Below are 13,342 nucleotides of genomic sequence, written 5' to 3' on the forward strand. Positions count from 1 at the left end.
TCTCTGAGGAGCTGAGTACACACATGAAGTTTCTTACTTTGAGACTATGTGGCCTGCTGTGACAGAACAGGAGTGGGCAGGTTTTGTCAAGGTTTGCTGAGTTTCTTATTAAAATGAAGAAACCGAGCACAGGAAATCTATACCTCTTTGCTTATTTCTTAAATCTAAGGATTAAAAGAAAATCTATTAGATATTTTGTTAAAACTATATTTTGTTATTTGAAAAACATTAAATTCTGTATAAGTTATTGAAAATTCGCAAGTAGAAATTGACCACCTAGAATCTTTAACAAAAATTAACTTTTATATGGGACACAAAACTAATGACATATTTATCTCTCTGTGGAACTACGAAAGAAATATAATATTATCTTATGTAAAGCAAAATGATCAATTAGAAAGCCTGTTGGGATATCACAGTGAACATCGACTGGAACTCAGAGCAATAACCACACCCCCTTAAAAAGCCATTTGAAAATACTTTCCTTCGTAAAGTAAAGATTTAGCTTAAATTTACAGGAACTTTTTGACTTTGCCCTAAGATCTGTATTCTATTTTAAGTATCTAGATGACATTTCTTTGAGAAAGGTAACATATTCTATTACCGCATTTACTGGTAGATGGGGGAGAAAATTGTACCATAGGATTAATGTGTTTTTGTTACATTTTACAAGCAGCGAGGGAGCAAAATCCAGTTCCCTGGTTGCAATTCTGCCAGCATCTCATTTGGTTAGTTTATTATGTCTGCTGTGGCTTCTCACACAAGTGAAATAGAAAATTGAAAACCGTTACAAATCAGAATATTCAGGTATTTCCAAGTTGGTCCTTAGGGCTTAGAGGAAAATAAAGTTTGAAGGTACATGATACACTGTAATAAGTCAACGCAGGAACGAGGGCAAAGAGTGCATGCTGTTTTCCTCGTGAGGCCAATGTGGGTGATGTCAGAGCCCTGCGAGAGTCATGGAAACAGGTTCAGGCTGGGATCCCAAATGTGTTCTAAGGGATGAGAACCGTTGGAGGAAAAACACTGTGCAACCACAAGGCAGTGATTGATGACTGTGCCACGATCCCTGGTGACATTTAGACTAAAGTAAACAGGTCTCCGATTGGCTGGTTTTTAGTTGTTATTCTTTTCAAATCTTTCTCTCTTATTTATTTTACAGTGGATGGAACTGAGGTTCAACACTCTGGCGAAATGCCCACACTGCAAAAAAATGTAAGTTCTTTGCTGGAAATATCATGAGTGCTTGAGAGTGATCAGAAGAGCTTGGAATTCTCACTTCTGTAGATTTACTTCTTAAAACATGTCATGAAGTGAATGCACACTTACTTAATTCTTTCAGGACAAAGCCAAGGCATCCTTAAGCTAACATAGTCCGGTTTGAAGTGAAAATAATTGGGGCTTAGTTATTGTTCTTTAAAGGGAAATCCATTTTTAAGAGAGCAAAACTAATACATTGTCAAGTTACCTGGAGAGTTTTCCAACGTTACGAAGATTATAAACTTTTGTGATCAATTTGTAAGAAGCACTGTTACCAAGGAGAAAAACCTATATTGTTTGTGAGTCTGTAATCAGTTGGTGGTTAGTTTTTCCGCTTCTTTCCTGATAAGGTTATTACACTGGTAAAGTTCATGTAATTGCATGGTTTAGCAATCCAGTATATTTATTTATCTGTGTTTCTAACTGGTTTGCCTAGATGAACATGGGAAATGACAAAAGACATATTGATTAAAAATACTTTATGGCATATGTGTTGGGGATTCCGAGGACCAAAGAACTTTCCAAGAGAACTCACAGCCCTCAGTCACACTCACAGATGTGATTTACTCTCGCTGAAGAATATTAAATATACTCAACAGAGGGAAAAGACAAATGGGCCACAAGGCTTGTAGGCAGAGTCTCCTATGAAAGAATTGTTGCTGTACCTGCAGTGTATGTCTACTAAGGGTGCTCCCTTGAGACTTGGTTCCCCGGGGAACATGGCCAAGCACATACCCACATTCCGGATATCCAGGAAAGATCATATTTGGGGAAATGCATATTACACACAGAGAGAATTTATACCCAATAAATCATTCTCATTATGTATGGGATCCTGGGAACTTTTAAAAACCTAAGTTCCCAGGCAGCCAACCTTTTAAGAAGGGCTTTTAAATCATAGTATTCTTGGGCTTGATTTGTTAACCATTCTACACAACATTTAATTTGATAATGAAAATATAATTAAAATGATTATCCACTGATGCGTGCGAATTATAATATAAGCAAAGTCAATTAAACTGGAATGTTTTGACAATTCAATTCTTAAAACAGAAAATATGGATTCATACTTTTTATGACCTTTAGCATGATCTAATTAGCTTCATCTACTTTGACAGTAGAAAAAAAATCACAAGAATGATTTCTCAGAGAAAATAATTGAAGTGTCTGAAAAAATCGAGACTACATAATGAAATGTCTCCATTCATCGCTGCTAAATAATTTCCACTACATATACCTCGGGGGTAATTTTCTTTATCATTTATTTTTAGCTTCAAAAGCAGAGATACTTTAAACCTGTGAAATTAATCACCTAAGTTCTTAGTTTTATTAAGTCTACAGGAAGTCCAGGCATGGGGAAGAAAAGCAGACAACCCCAAACACACACAGAAAAATATGGTGTTAGGAGACAACAGTGCCCAACGTAGGTAAACATGCATGCTATCAATATTTCTGTATGAAGGTATCAAAAATGCACAAAACTAAGTGGGAACTATCTTTTCCAAGGATATTAAGTAATAGTAAAGTTATAAAAAATAGTCAGCAGAGGATAGGGTGCTTGGCACAGTGAGCACGGCCTTCTAGACACCTGTACACAGTAGCCAGAGCTTTTACAACTATCTTAGAGTGTAGGTTAGCACTCTTTTACAGTAAGAAACTGTGGGGAAAGGGCGGGGTTTATGCTTAAGGGACCTGTTTGTTTAACTGCTTTAGAATGGTGGCATTGTGTTTTGCTGATGACAAGAATGTAAAATTTATGACCATAAGGATGTATTGATATAAGGAAGAATTTGTATCAGTAACCTAGGGAGCAGTGTGAATAGAAATTCATGTGGACCAAACCAGCCTAAACATCAATCTAGAAGATGGCTTGCAGAATTGGAGTCGTATGTTAACCAGGGGAGAACTCAGGGCCTTCTCGAAGGCAGATGCAGATACTGTCATCGCATGAGCACACGTTTGGCTTCCAGATTTCTTTTTCTTTTCTTTTTTTCTTTTTTTGCTTTTTTCAAGACAGGGTTTCTCTGTGTAGCCCTGGCTGTCCTGGAACTCTCTTTGTAGACCAGGCTGGCCTCGAACTCAGAAATCCGCCTGCCTCTGCCTCCCAAGTCCAGATTTCTTTTTGGCATGTTTTTCTTTCTAGTAACTTGAAGGTGCTATTAGAATAAGAGACTGATAGAGCATTTTATTTCTTTAAACATAACAATCCCAGAATTTCTTTTTAGCTATAGGAATTATAAAATTTTTCCTATATAACTAGTATGCTGTGTGTTAATTGCACAAGCATTTCCCCATGCCACCACAGGCAAAGAAATGTGTTCTCCTATTCCTTATTCATGCAGATGTGGACACTTGTTTTTCTTTCCACTGCCATCTGGATATGCAGTCCCAGCATTCTGAAGTATAATGTAGGCTGCCGTCCCCACACTGAAATGCTATAATGGACCTAAGACTAAGAAATGCATTGACTTCTTGTCAAATCATCATCGAATGTCAGTTCTACATTACCAAGAGCTCCTTTGTGAATCCCTTTCTACTGTTTTCAGTTATTATGGATTTTTGCTCTTGGAGCCATCCTTTAGAGTTTCCAAGTCAGCACTCCTGTGTGACGGGGTACTTCTTACACAGAGTCAGCACTCCTGTGTGACGGGGTACTTCTTAGACGGAGTCAGCACTCCTGTGTGACTGGGTACTTCTTACACAGAGTCAGCACTCCTGTGTGACGGGGTACTTCTTACACAGAGTCAGCACTCCTGTGTGACGGGGTACTTCTTACACGGAGTCAGCACTCCTGTGTGATGGGGTACTTCTTACACGGAGTCAGCACTCCTGTGTGACGGGGTACTTCTTACACGGAGTCAGCACTCCTGTGTGACGGGGTACTTCTTACACGGAGTCAGCACTCCTGTGTGACGGGGTACTTCTTACACGGAGTCAGCACTCCTGTGTGACGGGGTACTTCTTACACGGAGTCAGCACTCCTGTGTGACGGGGTACTTCTTACACGGAGTCAGCACTCCTGTGTGACGGGGTACTTCTTACACGGAGTCAGCACTCCTGTGTGACGGGGTACTTCTTACACGGAGTCAGCACTCCTGTGTGACGGGGTACTTCTTACACGGAGTCAGCACTCCTGTGTGACGGGGTACTTCTTACACGGAGTCAGCACTCCTGTGTGACGGGGTACTTCTTACACGGAGTCAGCACTCCTGTGTGACGGGGTACTTCTTACACGGAGTCAGCACTCCTGTGTGACGGGGTACTTCTTACACGGAGTCAGCACTCCTGTGTGACGGGGTACTTCTTACACGGAGTCAGCACTCCTGTGTGACGGGGTACTTCTTACACAGAGTCAGCACTCCTGTGTGACGGGGTACTTCTTACACAGAGTCAGCACTCCTGTGTGACGGGGTACTTCTTACACAGAGTCAGCACTCCTGTGTGACGGGGTACTTCTTACACAGAGTCAGCACTCCTGTGTGACGGGGTACTTCTTACACAGAGTCAGCACTCCTGTGTGACGGGGTACTTCTTACACAGAGTCAGCACTCCTGTGTGACTGGGTACTTCTTACAGTGATGCACCTTAGTTTGGTAGGCAGAAGGTGGGAAGGAGCAAGATGGAAAACTAAGAGTAAAACATTTAAGTGCAGTGTGTGAAGATGGGCAGGAACGCGATCATGAAGTGACTTCCAGGACAGGGCGAAATGTGATCCGAGTTGTGCACATAAGGGGAGATTTGTGAAGAAGATGTCATGGTGGTTCACTGCAGAAGCAGCCACTTGTGCAAAGGCAAGGGAGGAGTCAGAGTGGAGCCCTGCCCTTAAGGAGACACGGACACACCGAGGACTGAGCAGGGACGGAGGAGGCTGAGCCGAGGATGCCTTACTTCCTGCACGCACTGGAGGCTCGCACTGGAGGCTAGATCCTCAGGATCTGGAGGATGTGGAGCTGGCAGAGACAGTAGATTCCCTTTATCATGGTTGATACAAAGAGTCTCAGGTTTGCTGGATTTACATTCTTCAGCTGGTCTTTCCCACATGCAAATAACGTTTTGTATCAACGTGGCCATTACTTTCCTCCTCTTTTTCCCAGAGTAACTGAAAGCTAAAACTTTTGGAATTAACTTTCTACTGATGTACAGCTTTCCCCTTCAGCTAGAGCTTTGCTCTTTATTCCCCTTTTAGCGTTTATGTATCCTCCCCTGTTCCCTCTCTCCCTCCCTCCTTCTGTCCATACCTCCCTCCCTCCCTTTCTCCCTCCTTCCCTCCCTTTCTCCCTCCCTCCCTTTCTCCCTCCCTCCCTCCCTTTCTCCCTCCTTCCCTCCCTTTCTCCCTTTCTCCCTTTCTCTCTTTCTCCCTCCCTCCCTTTCTCCCTCCTTCCCTCCCTTTCTCCCTTTCTCCCTTTCTCCATTTCTCCCTTTCTCCCTTTCTCCCTTTCTCCCTTTCTCCCTTTCTCCCTTTCTCCCTCCCTCCCTCCCTCCCTCCCTCCCTCCCTCCCTCCCTCCCTCCCTCCCTCCCTCCCTCCCTCCTTTTCTCCCTCCCAGCCTCCCTCCCTCCTCACAGTGCAGCCGTGGCTGTCCTGGATAGTCCCTGTTTACAGTCTCATCCACAGTTATTTCATTCTCCTATGTAGCTGACATCACAAACACCTTGAATGAGTTCCTGAGCACACTCTGCACTCCAGCATTTCTTATAGATGATGGGCATGACCTGTGACCCCAGTGCAGCTAGAATTCTGGTCATATCTTTTCTTTATTCTCCACATATGGATTCTGACATCCTGTCACTCTGTCTTGACGGTTTACTTTCCCTTCTTATGCTTCCTGTTTCGGTTTTGCGCCACTCATTCAGTATCTTGTGTTCGGACTGTGACAGTGCTCTTCTGACTTACCCTTTGGCCTCCACCCTTAAATTTTTCAACCAGTTTCCTAGACAACCAGTGCCCACATCCATATATGATTGTAAACTCTGGCTTCATATTTCTAGTAGTTCTCACGGCATGCGAATATGTGATTTATATGCTGCACAGTTCAAAAGGCGTCATGTCCCTTCTGATCTGAACCCTGTCCATTGCTTTCTTAAGGTTGTCCTTCTAGTGCTGTACACATTATGTTGAGGAAACATTTTCTGTCTCCTTTTTCCCATCTAGAATGTTCATTATAAGTCCATTACCTAAACTCCAAAAGCGTTATAAGGCCCCTCATGTATACGTCTCTACCTGCTTTCTGCAGCTTTCTCCGTTTCCTCCTGTACCTACAGCTGAGCCCACATGGTAGCATCAACAGAGTCTCTCACTTCCTAAACCCTTGATGCTCTCCTCTATTCTCATGTGCGAGCTGTGAGATGGCCTGGCTGCTTCACTTCCTCTCCCCTGCCTGCCTCAAACACACCCAGTAAACCCCACAAATGAGCCGGAATCTCTTTTGTTTCTCCTGTTTGCTTTTATAAAACATTTTACACCACTTTTTGGTTACTATTCATAACCACCCTCCCATAGGAGAATGGTTCTGATATTATTTTTCTCTCATATTGAACCATGGCTGAGATTACGAACTAAAATAGACTCAGCCTTCTATCGAGTTCAGTCTCGCCCTGTCTTGAAACCTCACTATGTGTTAGTTTATTTGGTACTGCAATAATGAAATATTTAAGGATTCATGCATAAATAATAAAGAGGAAAAAATAAGGTTTATTTTAGCTTATGTGATGTAGGGTTAAGAGCCTAGATATGTTTGGGGTGGTAAAGTTTCACGTGGCTAGTGAGTGGGAATGAGTGCCTGTTTGTCTTTCTGGTCTTTCTGCCTGTGCTTTAAGAACAGAACAAGGTTCCCTCCTGGGGGGTCTCAGCCTGGTGACTATCCAATCCTAGTCACCTAATCAAATGCCACACATCCATGTGTTCTTCCAATTCAAGTCCCATCCTCTTAAAAGCTCACAGTGACGGTTATGCTCCAAAGCGAGGCTCAGAAGGGAAGAAGCAATATTCAAGCTGCAGCCTCCCCTCCCCCCATTCCCCCACCTGAAACTACAAAGAGCATTGTTTAGCATTAAATTATTTTCCCTCGCAGTGGCTGTACTCACACTTTCCAAGTGTCCCTTATAAGCTTAGCATTTCAGAAAGTGATGTGTGATAAGGAAGTTTATAGTTTAAAACATAGATTCTTGGGAACACTAAATAACCTTTCCACATTTTTTATATATGCTTTAAAATAAATAATTAGCTATAATAAACATCCTCTTTAATGTATATCTTATGGAAGCTAAAAAGAATCCCGTAGGGCCCACCAACGAAGATGTGATCATAGCTGGGCTACCCTGAGGGTTTTCCATTCAGGTGAAGAGAAATAGCCTTTGCCTTTCAAAAAGATGGAAAAGCTGGGATCGACTCCCTCCCGATAAAGTTCTTAGTATGTTCTTGCACCCAAACAGGTAATGAAAAATAACTCACCAGAAACAGAGACAAGGAAAAGAAAGAGAGCTGTGCTAGCAAGCATCTTAGTAGCAAAACGGAAGCCAAAAGAGAGGGTTAAAAATATAACAGTTGAACATAGAATGTACAAAAATGCACAGAAAAGGCTATAACCCTAAAATGAAAGGCAAATACACACCCAGCAAATGCTGACTGGAGTCGAAACACCCACGTGAGGTTCAATAGCAAGTCTTTGGTGCTGTCCTTTATTTTAGTAACTGGACTCTGCTCCTAACACATCCCTGATCCCAGCCAAATCATCCCGTACAGCTGGGATAGGGTGCGCTTCGTAGGAAACACTGGGATCTGAGGAAAAGTGGCAATCCCAGCGTCCTCCCATGCTCCTCACACACAGAGCTCCTTGCTTAGGTATTCTCACCCCTCTCTGATTGTCTGGAAAGGTAACAGCAGCAGGAACTTTGCTACCAATTGAGTGGAGTCTGCCAATGCCAGTTAACCACACACAACACAAGGCTATTTGTCAGCTCTGGCCTGGGTACCCACATCTGACATTATACCCACAAACTCCCTTAACTGTGATTTGCCTTTTATGGTCTGTGTTTCCTTCTTATCACATGTCCTGGCTTACCTATTTAATATAAAAATAACTAACACTATAGTCACTTATATCAGAAACAAAAATCTCATACTTGTGTATACTATATAATAAATATAGTATAGTAAATAAATATAAGTTCTAATGCTTAAAATGAAAACTGGCAGTTATAATAACTGCGTTCTTGTGAATTAAGATACACATAAGAAGCAAAAAGTTTAAGACTTTAAACGATAGAAAAGTATGTTTGGAATGGATAAGAAAGAACTTCCTAGATAAGGCATCAAAAATCATAACCCTTAAAGGAAGAGTGGAAATTTTCAATGTAAAGAATTACCTTGGGCTAGAAAGATGGCTCAGTGGTTAAAAACATGTAAACATGTATTGATATTACCAAGGGCCTCAGTAGAGTTCCTTGGGCCTACATTGGGTTGCCCATAAGCAGCTGTAATTCCTCTTCCAGGGGGATCCAACTCATCTCAGCTGTTTTAGACACCTATACTCCTGTAAACATGCACACACACACATACACACACACAAATACACACACACACACACCTATACATAACTAAAAATAATAAAAATTTATTTAGAAAAAGAATTGCCATGTATTGCATTGATTTTCTTGATAAAAATCTCTCTATCAAAAGATGTTAAAGACATGAACAAGTTTTGAATAAAAAAGAAAGCCAATTCACAGCTGAAAAGATGAAGAAAGGGTTATGCATATTCAAATCTACAATTGCAAACCATTCTTGGCCATGGTAAATAAGAATAATACTAAGTGTTGGTGAAGTGCCGGCAAGAATATAGGTAGAATAATGGCATGTCTCATACAATTTTGCTGAAGACATGAATTTGATATTTATTAAAGTTAAAGGTATGTCTGTGGCATAACCCAACACTCTTTCTAGGAACAGGTTTGAGGTATTCTCAGCCATATAACACAGTCTCACACAGTAACACTCAGTGTAGTGGTTATAATAAGAAAATGTTCTATTCATAAGATGAAAGTTAAGAAAATATTTGTTATGAAAATACAAATGAACTAGGTAGTCTCTTAGCAATACAGATTTCCTCCATGGGGAATTAAGCAAATAAAAGGTCAAATCCTAAACAAACAGTTCAACACACATATCTATTAAGATTTGATGATGTACAAACAATGCTAGATATCGCATGTAGCACCATATAGTATTAAATACTAAGGTTTTTACTGGTGCAAAGAGTAGGCCTTGGTTTTTATTTCATCCATGTGGTGGGTTGACACAGGCTGTGGAATGTGTCAGGAATTGAGTCTTCTTCACTGGTGACTTAATTTGAACAGTTAAAAAAAGGACATGGGTTTTCTAAACAGGATTCGCATTAGTGCACCTGAGTTACTCTTTTGGTACATGAAAAAGTAGCTCTAATGTTCACTTAGAATCTTTGACTTCTTCAATGCTCAGTTCTAAGGAGTTTCCTTTGTTTTTTGTGCATGGTAAGTTAGAGGCCTCCAGAGATTGCTAGACAGGTAGTGTAATAAGAAACACCACTGAGCTCTGAGCTAAGTGTACAGGAATCCTGCTCATAGGCCACATAAGAAATAAAATCGAAATCAGTTTAAGGCTAAATAGAGCATTAAAGTTTGAACTCTATGTGCCCCATTGATCTCAGACAGCTGCCTGCACAGTGCAGTGTCTACGGTTGTCTCTGGGGAACCCAGACATTTATGTTAATGTTTCATTCAGGAAAAATGGTGATGCTTATATTTGCAGCAAGTTCATTAGCTTCTAGGAAAATTTGAGTAATGAAGGAAATTGAAGGTTCGCATAATGCAAGCCTCTTTAGAGCACTGTGTTTGTTTCTGTGGCCTGTTTCTGCATTTCACTCATTTAATAGCCAGCCACTGAATGATTACATGGTCTTGACACTGGCCATGCGAAGGTGATACTTCATTTTCTGTTCACTAACAGTTCCATGCATATGGCATATATTGCGTATGCATATGCATATTTGCATATGCAAACCATGCATATTTGCATAGCAAAGCATATGCATATTAGCAAGCAGTGCCCACCAGGCTTAGGCGACTTGCACTCATATACTTGCATCATTTGAAAATTACCAAAATTCAAGGTGGAGGTAGGTAAATGTTACAAGATTTTGCCTTTCATTTGAGAAGCACAGTAGCAGTATATGCTTCAATGAATTTCCCAGAAGCTTTTAAACAGTATGTGTTAAGAAACCTAAAAGTTTAACCCCTATAATGTCATAATTCTAATTCTAAAAAAATTAAGAAAATGATGAAAAATAATCACAATGCTTTTCAAATGTTGCTTAGTTGACAGTTTTTTTTTTTTTGGTTTTGTTTTAAAGATTTTTTTATGTGTACAGCTTTCTGCCTGCGTGTATGCATGTGGGCCAGAAGAGGGCACTAGATCTCATTTTAGATGGTTATGAGCCACCATGTAGTTGTTGGAAATTGAACTCAAGACCTCTGGAAGAGCAGCCCATGCTCTTAACCTCTGAACCATCTCTCCAGCCCTAGTTGACTGTTATTATAATGACGGAAACACTTCTGTGTAAATGATTGGGGATTTAATTACATATAAGAAGTCTATTGTATGAATGCTTGATAACAGGAAAAAGTCCATGCCCCCTATGGGTCAGAATTGACTGTCAGGAGAATAGTACACCAGGGTACTAGGCGATTGTTTTAGGGTAGTAGAATTATACATGCTTTCTCTTTTTACTCATTTCTCTATTTCCAAAGTTTTCTTCACTAAAAACAAACCATAAGCAGACCAAATGCTACTTGTTAGCGAACATTTATTCTCCATACAGAAAAGACTTCTGGGATATGGACATTTAGCTGAAGGATGATCAGGGACCACAGTGGGTTTTTCATTTTTATGAATATTGTCAGTGAGCAATTTGTTGTCATTTGTTGAAACATGTCAATTTGTAATACTGTCCGCCATTTTGAAGATACACATGATGCTATTAAGTACCTGAAGCCGTGCATGAGAAGTCATGGAGATGCTATGGACAATCTTTGCGGAGATATTTAGTGTGTCCCTCTGCTCTGCCCTTTGCAGCTCCTCGGTAGGTAGCGCCCTTCCCCGGAGACGCTGCTGTGCGTATGTCACCATCGGAATGATATGCATTTTCATTGCAGTTGGATTAACTGTGAGTACCACCTTTGTTTCTTTGGTCTGATACGGGGTCTCGTGGAGCAGAGGCTGGATTTTGAGTTCATGATCCTCTTACCTCTACCTCCCAAATACTAGGATTACAGGTGTACTCTCCTATGCCAAGAGACTGAACACTATGGTTATAATTCTTTCTGCAAGTTATCAACTTTAGTCTGTGGTGAGACTTGGGACACCCATCAGTGATCCCCAAGTTAGTGGTAACTCAGCACGACAGGCTCTAGAGCTTCTGAGGGACTATGGTCAATCAGATATCCAATCCTAGAATAGGTCTTTATTTTCAATTAGTTAATTATTAAAAAAACTTTTTATCTGATTTTATATGGATAGGCATTTTTGTGTGCATGCATGTTTGTACACTACTTGAATACTGGGTTCCCAGGGAGGTCAGCAGAAAGTATCAGGTTCTCCAAAGCTGGAGTTACAGATAGTTGTGAGTCCTGATGTGGGTGATAAGATTCTAATCTAGGTCCTCTGAGTGAGCAGGCAGTGCTCCTAACCATAGCATCTCTTCAGCCTTACAAAAGATCGCATGGCATTATATTAACTTTATGAAGTCAAGTTTCATTGCCCATGTACCATTCCTAATGGAGTCTGCCCTATCCAGACAGAGGCCATTTGTGCCCATTTGAAAGTCGTTAGCACTGAGAAATTCACTATTGGTTTGTCAAAAGCCCACTGATTTTTGTCGAGTTGGCAGAACCAACATTTCGTGGTCATGAACTATCTTCTACTCAAACAACGATGTTTGTTAGGAGCATGGGTTAGTTTCAGAGGAGACGGAAGTTAAACAGTTGGCATGGGACTCACTCCAGATGAAGAGAGGGTGTTGATCTTTGCTTTCTGTGTGCTGTGTTCCTTGGTTAAAATACCCGGTCCCATATCATTAGCAGTGCCCTGCCGTGCCGCATGGAAGTAAATATTTACATGGACTAAATACCTTACAAAGAACTTCACATGAATTTTCTTCTTTATTTTTCTTCTTTTTTGGTACTGAGTTCTGAGGTTTACAGGCATGCATCACTGTATTTGGCAGTGTGCTTCTCTATTTACCTCATAAAATTAGTAGTTATACAGCTACCATTGTTGTCTCTCACTTATAGTCAAGAGATACACGTAGTCTTACAGTGGCTTCAGTTTGGAGATTATTTTGTATAATCACAAACAGGAAGCCCAGCACAAGTTTTCCAAGGAGACATTTGCTTAAAGTTTCTAATCTCTTGCTTTAATATTTTTTGTTTCAGGTTGGCACACAAGATTTTTCAAGGCGATTTCATGCAACCTATGTGTCTTGGGCAATTGCTTATCTGTTAGGTTTGATTTGCCTTATCCGAGCCTGTTACTGGGGTGCAATCCGAGTCAGTTATCCTGAACACGGTTTTGCTTAAGCCTACCCAGGAATCCTTGATGCAGGTGAGAGTGTCCAGTAAGCCTTGAGAAACTCTTCTGGACACCTTCAAATCACTTATCCTAATGGATTCCACCCTGGTTTGTATAGTAGTCTCAAGACTGTGTGAGTCTTTTCCAAACAGATGCTCACTGAAGTACATTATATGCAAGTTCATTTTGCTGCTAGGTTTTCAGACTTGGAAAAATAAAGCTGTGTCTTTGTTCTTTTAAATCATAAAGGTATTTTTGCATTTGTCCTCACATATTATATCTAATATCAGTCTTTCATTATGTTTAAACCAGTTGTTCCATTACTCGTTGATGTGGGACTATTCCCAAGAAGTGTTTATAAATGTTTCTACAATAGGTTCACATTTATACTTACATTTTAAACAGAATTGCTTGCTTTAAAAATCTAAGCAATATGCATTTTTGCTTGAACTGCTTACTGTAATTTTAACCTAAGAGTATAG

The 13,342-nt window shown here is 40.7% G+C and overlaps 1 protein-coding gene across 1 annotated transcript in view; it reads left to right on the plus strand.

Annotated features, from left to right (window-relative positions):
• The window catches only part of Pip4p2 (phosphatidylinositol-4,5-bisphosphate 4-phosphatase 2), a 52,678-nt gene extending 39,570 nt beyond the window's left edge, over positions 1-13,108 (plus strand). The window contains exons 5-7 of the mRNA XM_052176112.1: positions 1,163-1,215; positions 11,367-11,457; positions 12,725-13,108. Coding sequence (XP_052032072.1) covers positions 1,163-1,215; positions 11,367-11,457; positions 12,725-12,868 — 288 coding nt within the window. The 3' untranslated portion in view covers positions 12,869-13,108. The remainder of the gene's footprint in view (positions 1-1,162; positions 1,216-11,366; positions 11,458-12,724) is intronic.
• The last annotated feature ends 234 nt before the right edge of the window (positions 13,109-13,342 follow it).

This window comes from Apodemus sylvaticus, chromosome 3, assembly GCF_947179515.1.
Source record: "Apodemus sylvaticus chromosome 3, mApoSyl1.1, whole genome shotgun sequence".
NCBI lineage: Eukaryota > Metazoa > Chordata > Mammalia > Rodentia > Muridae > Apodemus > Apodemus sylvaticus.